Source organism: Colobus angolensis, unplaced genomic scaffold (genome assembly GCF_000951035.1).
Source record: "Colobus angolensis palliatus isolate OR3802 unplaced genomic scaffold, Cang.pa_1.0 Scaffold42, whole genome shotgun sequence".
NCBI lineage: Eukaryota > Metazoa > Chordata > Mammalia > Primates > Cercopithecidae > Colobus > Colobus angolensis.
The window spans coordinates 1,356,840-1,364,554 of record NW_012117599.1 but is presented as its reverse complement, the minus strand read 5'-3'; the positions used below and the strand labels follow the sequence as shown (position 1 = coordinate 1,364,554).

The 7,715-nt window shown below is 51.0% G+C and overlaps 1 protein-coding gene across 1 annotated transcript in view; it reads right to left on the bottom strand.

Moving 5' to 3' along the window:
* Positions 1-3,818: 3,818 nt before the first annotated feature.
* CNNM4 (cyclin and CBS domain divalent metal cation transport mediator 4) overlaps positions 3,819-7,715 on the bottom strand; it is a 73,307-nt gene continuing 69,410 nt past the window's right edge. Inside the window, exons 6-7 of the mRNA XM_011956531.1 lie at positions 6,921-7,102; positions 3,819-6,352 (exon numbers count right to left, since the gene is read on the bottom strand). Of these exons, the coding sequence (XP_011811921.1) occupies positions 6,155-6,352; positions 6,921-7,102 (380 nt within the window). The 3' untranslated portion in view covers positions 3,819-6,154. The remainder of the gene's footprint in view (positions 6,353-6,920; positions 7,103-7,715) is intronic.

Here is a 7,715-nt window from a genome sequence, read left to right as displayed (position 1 = left end):
TCCTCCCGAGGCTGTCCCCGGCGCCCGGAGGCCTCGCCAATGCTCTGGGAAGTTCCCGGCTCGGGAGCGGAGCTGCCGCTCGGAAGAACCTCGGGTCCTGGCGCGCCTGAAGTTAAAGACCAGACGGAGAGTTAAATGTGCGAGAGATGTGCCTTTTTCTTAGGAAAGACCCCCGGGTACCAGAAAGGTTTTCGACGCGCCGACCTATGGGGCTAAGAGGACTGAAGTAAGAACCAGTGACTGAGCGCCCGGAGGTTAAGTTTATGGAAGATGTTCATCGCTCCGGACCCTGCTAGAGGTCTGGGGACGTCGGACACAGCCCCTGCCGTCCCGCCGCGGACCCCGTGATCAATACGCAGACACACAAAATCACTACCGCCTGGAATCTGGACAGCTACCTCAGGTTATTAGTATCTTACAGGAGCAGAGTGCAGCTCAGACCGACTTAGCGTGCGTGCTGGGTCCCGGCGCCACCGGCCTGCCACCCAGGTCAGCGTCCCAGCCACACAAGGAGGCGGCAGTTCTGTCAGGAATGACTACATCTGGTGATTCCACTTCTCATAGCTCGCCGCTGGGAGAATACCGCCTCGGGACTAACAAGATCTATTCCAGAGGATCCTCACTGCTGAAGCGATTTTAGAAGACGGTGTGGTCTGTTGAGAGTATGGAGGTTCTTTACCCATCAGATATGATCTGTATGTGATTGGAAGGAAACAGACCAACTGCTAACACCTCTATAGATGTTCAGATTCAGTAATTTTTGTGTTTTTCTCTACACTTTTGTTTTTTCAAATTTCCTAGCACAGGAAGACTTTGACTTACTGCGCATGTCATTTTAAATGACCTTTATAAAGACTATAGAAACAATTTGCTATGTCATGAAAGTAACAATCAAAAAAAGTATGCACATTGTGGCCACAAAGTAAAACGTGTGGAAGGTAATGTGCAAAAAAAAAAAAAAAAAAAAAATGAGTAAGCTAGTGGTGAATGGCCAACGGAAAAGACTTTGTAAAGAACTTTTTAAAAGATGGTACTAGTGGGCCGGCGCGGTGGCTCACGCCTGTAATCCCAGCACTTTGGGAGGCCGAGGTGGGCGGATCACGAGGTCAGGAGCTCGAGACCATCCTGGCTAACACGGTGAAACCCCGTCTCTACTAAAAATACAAAAAATTAGCCTGGCATGGTGGCGGGCGCCTGTAGTCCCGGCTACTCGGGAGGCTGAGGCAGGAGGATGGCGTGAACCCGGGAGGCGGAGGTTGTGGTGAGCCAAGATCGTGCCACTGCACTCCAGCCTGAGCGACAGAGCGAGACTCCATCTCAAAAAAGAAAAAAAAAAAAAGATAATGGTGTATTTTTAGAAGATGGTAACAGTGTCTCTTCTGCATTGTAAACCCAGAGCTGTGACCAGGCCAATGGGGCATCTCCGTGTGCTCCAGTTTTCGTTATCCAGATGATGATCTGTGCCCTTTGAGTTTACCTTACTTTTGCAGATTACAGAGTAAAGCCGCCAGCAGAAGCAATAAAGACATTAGTGGGCCTTTCCACTGGATCATCATCATGCCTCTGAAGAAAAAACAAAAGTGCAAAACTTTACAATAGATTCAGCTCCTTTAGTTCTCACTTCTGTCTCCAAGTCAAGATAAAATACTGACATGGAAAGAGAATGGATGACATGCTTGAAATGAGTCATGTTGACCGGGCGCGGAGGCTCAAGCCTGTAATCCCAGCACTCTGGGAGGCCGAGACGGGTGGATCACGAGGTCAGGAGATCGAGACCATCCTGGCTAACACGGTGAAACCCCGTCTCTACTAAAAAATACAAAAAACTAGCCGGGCGAGGTGGCGGGCGCCTGTAGTCCCAGCTACTTGGGAGGCTGAGGCAGGAGAATGGCATAAACCTGGGAGGCGGAGCTTGCAGTGAGCTGAGATTGGGCCACTGCACTCCAACCTGGGCCACAGAGCGAGACTCCATCTCAAAAAAAAAAAAGAAAGAAAAAAAAGAAATGAGTCATGTGCCTGAAGAGTCATTAACTAACAAAGAACAGTTCCAGAGGAAAGCCAGGAAAAACTCCCCATGGATTTAGAGACAGAGCTCTCATCTTTGACATGTTATTTTTTCCTTGTCTCAGGCTTCCTTGGAAAACAACCAACCTATAACTAACTTCCTGGGAATAAAGCTTCAGGTAGAAGAAAATTTGATCAAACCTGGAAAACATAAGTGGTCATTTAAATTGTCAGTACACAGAGATACAAAAAAATCCAGTATGGGGCACGCAAACCTGCTCCTGGAGTGGTTTTCCATTTGCTGTAGAGGCCTCAAGAGTCCTTCACCATCTTCCCCTGTGGCTGTGCCATTCTTTACCCCACCCCTGGTTGGCATCAATGGAGACATAACCACTTGACTTTCAGACTATTGTTGGCCCTCCCTGGGTCATTTTCCGTCGTGTTCTTTTGGATCAAGACATTTCCATGTTATATCTAAATTTTATTCTTGAGTTTTAAACCCACTGGCTACTTCCTGCTTATCTCTCAAGCCTTAGCTCATATGCTGCTCCCTCCGAGTGATCTTCCTTGACCTTCTTGACTAGGTTGGTTCAAGGTGATTGGAGCTATGTGCTCTCCCCACATCATCCAGTACATCCCCTATTGTAACATGTATTCACTTATTCATTCAACAAGTAAGTATTTCCTGCACTGAGTCCCTGCAATGTACCAGGTACTGTTCTAGTGTTGGGACTGGAGTGGGAATAAAATTAAGTCCCTACCCTTGTGGGGCTAGATTCTAGTGCAAGGACAATAGAAAATACCAACGTCTATATTTTAATATCTGCCAGTAAGTGCTACGGAGGGAAAAAGGCAAGATAAAGAGACAGATGCTGGGGTGATGCTGATTGAGATGGGCTAATCAGGGAAGCCTTCTCAAGGAGATGGCGTTTGAACTGAGGCTTAAATGAAACAAGGGGTGAGCCTCACCAAGACGTAGGAGACGTGTCCCAGGTCAGGGAGACAGCAAATGTCCCCCTTGGGGTGGTGGGGAGGTTCTTTACCAAATTCACAGAGGGGTTGGTAGTACCTGGCGTGCCACAGGGGCTTAAACGCGTGGAACAGATGGATGAAGATAATTTACAAATCTTGCCCTATACACAAACGTTTGCCTGTGTGCCCCTTTTATCTGAAACATCCTCTTTTCTTTGTTGCCTACCTAGATGCCCCCAGTTAGTCGACTCCATTAAACTCTGCATGCTTGGAGCCCCTGGTCTCAGCACCCTCAGTCGCACAAGCCGGCCTGCAGCACCTATACAGCACCATAGAGTCCCCTGCAGAGCTGCGACTTCGAGTGGGTATAGTGACGGAACTCAGGTCCTTCAAGGGATGAGGACTCCAGCTTTGAAACCACAACCAGCCTGTAAGTGTGGACGAAAAGGCAGCTGCATGTTATAAAACAGTATCACTCATACTTTCGGATCAAGCTTCTTTCAGTCCCATGGGTAGGAAGGAGGGGCAATTTGCTGAAGCCCACTGCCCTTCCAGTACTCACAAGCCAAGGACCCGGTGGGACCTGTTTCCCAGGACTCATGCTCATGGCAGCTGAGCACATCTGTCCTATATGTCTGCCAGCAGCCACGACCCTCTCCTGTGATGACAGCCTTGATGCTATTTAGAAACTCCATTTCCGATTGCATCTCACTGCTGAATGGTCCTGCAATCCTTTATTGGCCCTTGCCCCGTCACAAGAGAGAGCCAGCCACAGCCACTTGTATCTTGACAACATACTAAATAGCGACAGAACAAACAGGCAAGTTGTAGACTCACCAGGATTTATACATATGTCATTTTTTATTACCAATCAAAAATAAATTCCATATATCGTTTAGCAAATATTATCATTGTTCTGTGACAAAAGACACAAGAGTCATAACAACAAAACTCCCCGAGAGTCAAACTCACGCCAAAATAAATCACAAAAATATACAAATTAAAATAGTATGCAAAATAAATACGGCGGCTGTGACCTGCCTACCCATTTGGATGCCATTTGCAAAGGTCTCCCTTACGCAGAAGACACAGCGGGCGGGACAGTTCCAGGGTACGGCTCATCCCAGGAACCAGAGGTTGAAATAGGAAGTGAAAAATTGCACTGGGAAGAGGAAGTCATCAGACCAGCAACATTTGGAAATGATGACCCTCTGTGAGAAGGGATGATCAATGGGCCAGGGAAGAGGAGGGTCGGCCAGCTGGTGGTAACCGTGTGCACAGAGGTCACTGTGGCGGTGTGTACACCTGCCCCTTTTGCTTCCCACACCCCCACCAATGTCTTCTGCTCCACCAGGCAGTCAGGGCTCTGCCAGCTTCCAAAAGGACTCGGGAGCAAGCTGCTCCTGGAGAAGACTAAGGGCTTTCCCCCAATAGGGAACAAAAGTCTGGTGTCTTTTTTCCTTATAGTTGAGAACCCACGGGTGTCACCACCTTCTCTCCAGGCTTCCAGGAGTCAGTTCTATGGTTAGGAGACCTCAGACTGGCCAGGGGTAGGCAGACTTGGTGCAAGACAATCCCTGGTCCTAAGAGTTAGGATTCTCTAGGCACCTGGAGAGCAGGGCACTTGGGGTGAGGAAAGGAGTGAATAAATAATACTCAGGCGGAAGGCCTGCAGTTTCACCGGCCAGGCTCTCAGGACCCAGCTCCTGCTGCACCCAGCAGAAGGGCTGACGTGGACCTTGGTCCCACAGCCTCCCCGACTCTGGGAAACCTGGAGTTCTGCAGCAGGGCCTGACTCAGCCCCAGGGAAGAGGCGCCAGGGCAGCAGTTCACATGGGGGCAGAGCTCTTGGTACAGTACTACTAACTTCAGCAAGGGTAGGACGACCTCTCACACTAGGATCACACCTGTGAGAAAGCAGGGTTGCAAGCTGCATGCCTTTAGGAGGAGCTCTCCTCTCCTGAGGTTCCATATGTGGGTGGATAAGGCCAGGTGAGCCTTGCCAGCTGCAGAGGAAAGGACATAAAGAACCTGCTTCTGTGGCTTCCCACACGTCCTCTTGTCCCCATCCCCAAGCGGGACTGAGGCTTGGGGGTTCGAAATAAGGAATCTGGGAAAAAGGCTTCAGTCAACAAGTGAGCCTTGACTCTCACTGTGGGGCGGGGGTGGCACTGACTGCTAACAACGCAGATGCCGGTGACACAATTCCTTCCGGAACCAAAAGGAAGAACCCAGACAAGTCACCTCCAACGTCAATGCCCTCCTGCCGAGGGAGAACCTTTGGTAAAAGTAAGGGCAAGGCCTGGGGAGCAGGGGTGAGCAATCGAAGGCCTGAGACCCTGCCTAACACTTGAGTCCGCCCCGTCACAAAGGGGCCAGTTGTCCAAAGGGCTGGATGGGAGGCAGGGTGGGGAGGTGTCTGTCCTCAGCCGAGTCCTGACTCACCAGGAGAGGCTGTCGGCAGAGTTCTAGGAGATTTCTGGGTACAGCGGTTGACAGCAGATGTGCTCCACTCCATAGCTCGGATTATCATGTCCCTGATCACAGCTACCCAGGAGCTCTTGGCCTCAGCATTGTCAGATAAGCTACGGCGCAGGTGCCCAGGCAGCTAATCTCCATGCCATTTGGTTCTTTGCTTCCTGTGAAGAGCTGTCTTCCTTCCAAGAGATAAGCCTCCGCTGGCAGGCTCTGGGATCCCACCTCCGGAGGAGGAAGAGGAGGTGGAAGGGAGAGCTCCCTCAATCAGGGACACAAGCTGGAAGGCTATGGCTGGGAGCAGATCATGCCCATTGCTTCCCAGGACAAGAAACCCTTCTTTTATAGTTCTTAGGAAAAAAAAAAATTTTAAATAAAGTTCCTTAACCCTGTCTTCCCTTCCCAAAATGATATTTAAAAAGAAGAGCGATGAGCCTAGTTTAGAAATACTCTCAGTAAAAAACAGCCTTTGCTTATGGTAGCTGGCCCACTGCCCCACCTATCCAGGGCTGGACAGTGCCACCTCAGAGCTACTCAGAGGTCCCTGGCAGAGGCCAGATCCTCCACAGGCTGGGGGCCATCTGGCTGCTCAGTCAGACAGGCTATCTATCTGCATCCTTTCTGGACTAACAGGTTCCCTCTCTTCATGTGGGCCCACTGGGGAGGCCCCCGCAGGGTAGGCGGGGGGCCCCGGGCCCTCCTGTCAGATGGCATTCTCGTGGGAGGCTTTGTGCAGCAAGGAGTTACGCTCGTTGAGAAGACTTGTGGTCTCATCCACCACGGGCAGCTCAGACTTCTCGGCCAAGTTCTCCATGTGGGTGGTGCACCCGTCTATGGGAAACTGAGGGCTGTTCTCCATGCGTGAGGCCAGCAGCCCGTTCTGGTACTGCTGCCGAGTGATCTGCATGAGGAAGGGATGAGTTCATGGAGAGAGAGGCTGGGAGGCAGACCCTATCACCAGGCCTGGAGAAACAGGGCCAGGATTGAGGCTGTGAGTTGAGGGAGAACACGACCAGTCAGGGTCTCTGGAAGCCCTTACAAAGAACAAGGTGCACGAACAAGAGGAGAAAGCACCTCAGGGCTGGTCATGGTGGCTCACACCTGTAATCCCAGCGCTCTGGGAGGCTGAGGCGGGTGGATCACTTGAGCCCAGGAGTCTCAAGCCAACCCGGGCACCACAGTGAGACCCCATCTCTATAAGGAAAAAAAAACCCCAAAGCCACATGCACACCCGTAGTCCTAGCTACTCAGGAGGATGAGCTGGGAGGAATCCTTCAGCCCAAGAGTTCAAGGCTGAAGTAGGTTACGATCACACCACCGCATTCCAGCCTGGGCAACAGAGCCAGACCCTGTCTCCAGAAGAAAAAGGCATCTTGGGTTTGGGCCCACCATGCTGGGTTTGGTGGATTAAAGTAGCTGATTGCTGAGCAGAAGATGGCACTGCCCAGACAAGGCGATGGGGCACTCACCTTGATGTACTGCAAGTCCACGAGGGCCCGGACGCTGAAGTCAGAGATGTACTGGCCCAGGACAGAGCTGCCGAACTGGTTGCTGCTGCCTGCCAAGGTTGATGCAGTTGAGATGTCCGTGCGGTCTGGGTAACTGAGGGAGGCTGAGCGGCTGAGTGGGGTGGGGTGGGCTGGGGAACGGTCTGCAGGGAGAGCAGAAGTTGTCATGCCAAAGGCCACTCTGGTGCCCACTTTCACCCTCCTGTCTGACCTCATCCCATGGAAGCCCAGGGACACCCCAGCCACCCACCCAGGAACAGGAAGTCATTCTTAGGGACGAACAGAAGCATGTAGAAGTCTGACTGCATAAGGTCTGACTTCATTAAAGCAAATTAATTAGTTTGTTTAGAACGGTTGTGCAACAAGTATTAAAAAGTCTACCGAAACAAATCAAACAGCAAATAAAAACCACAGACACAGAAAGTTTATGGCTACAGAATCTCTTGTTTCCCGTAACAACCAATCAGTCAAGGCAACACAATGATCACCCTAGCAGGACAGACAAACTGCCATCCTTAGGCTGGGCACAGTGGTTCACATTTGTAATCCCAGCACTTCGGGAGGCTGAGGCAGGAGGATCACCTGAGGTCAGGAGTTGGAGACCAGGCTGGCCAACATGGTGAAACCCTGTCTCTACCAAAAATACAGAAATTGGCCAGGCTGGCCGGGTGCGGTGGCTCAAGCCTGTAATCCCAGCACTTTGGGAGGCCGAGACGGGCGGATCACAAGGTCAGGAGATCGAGACCATCCTGGCTA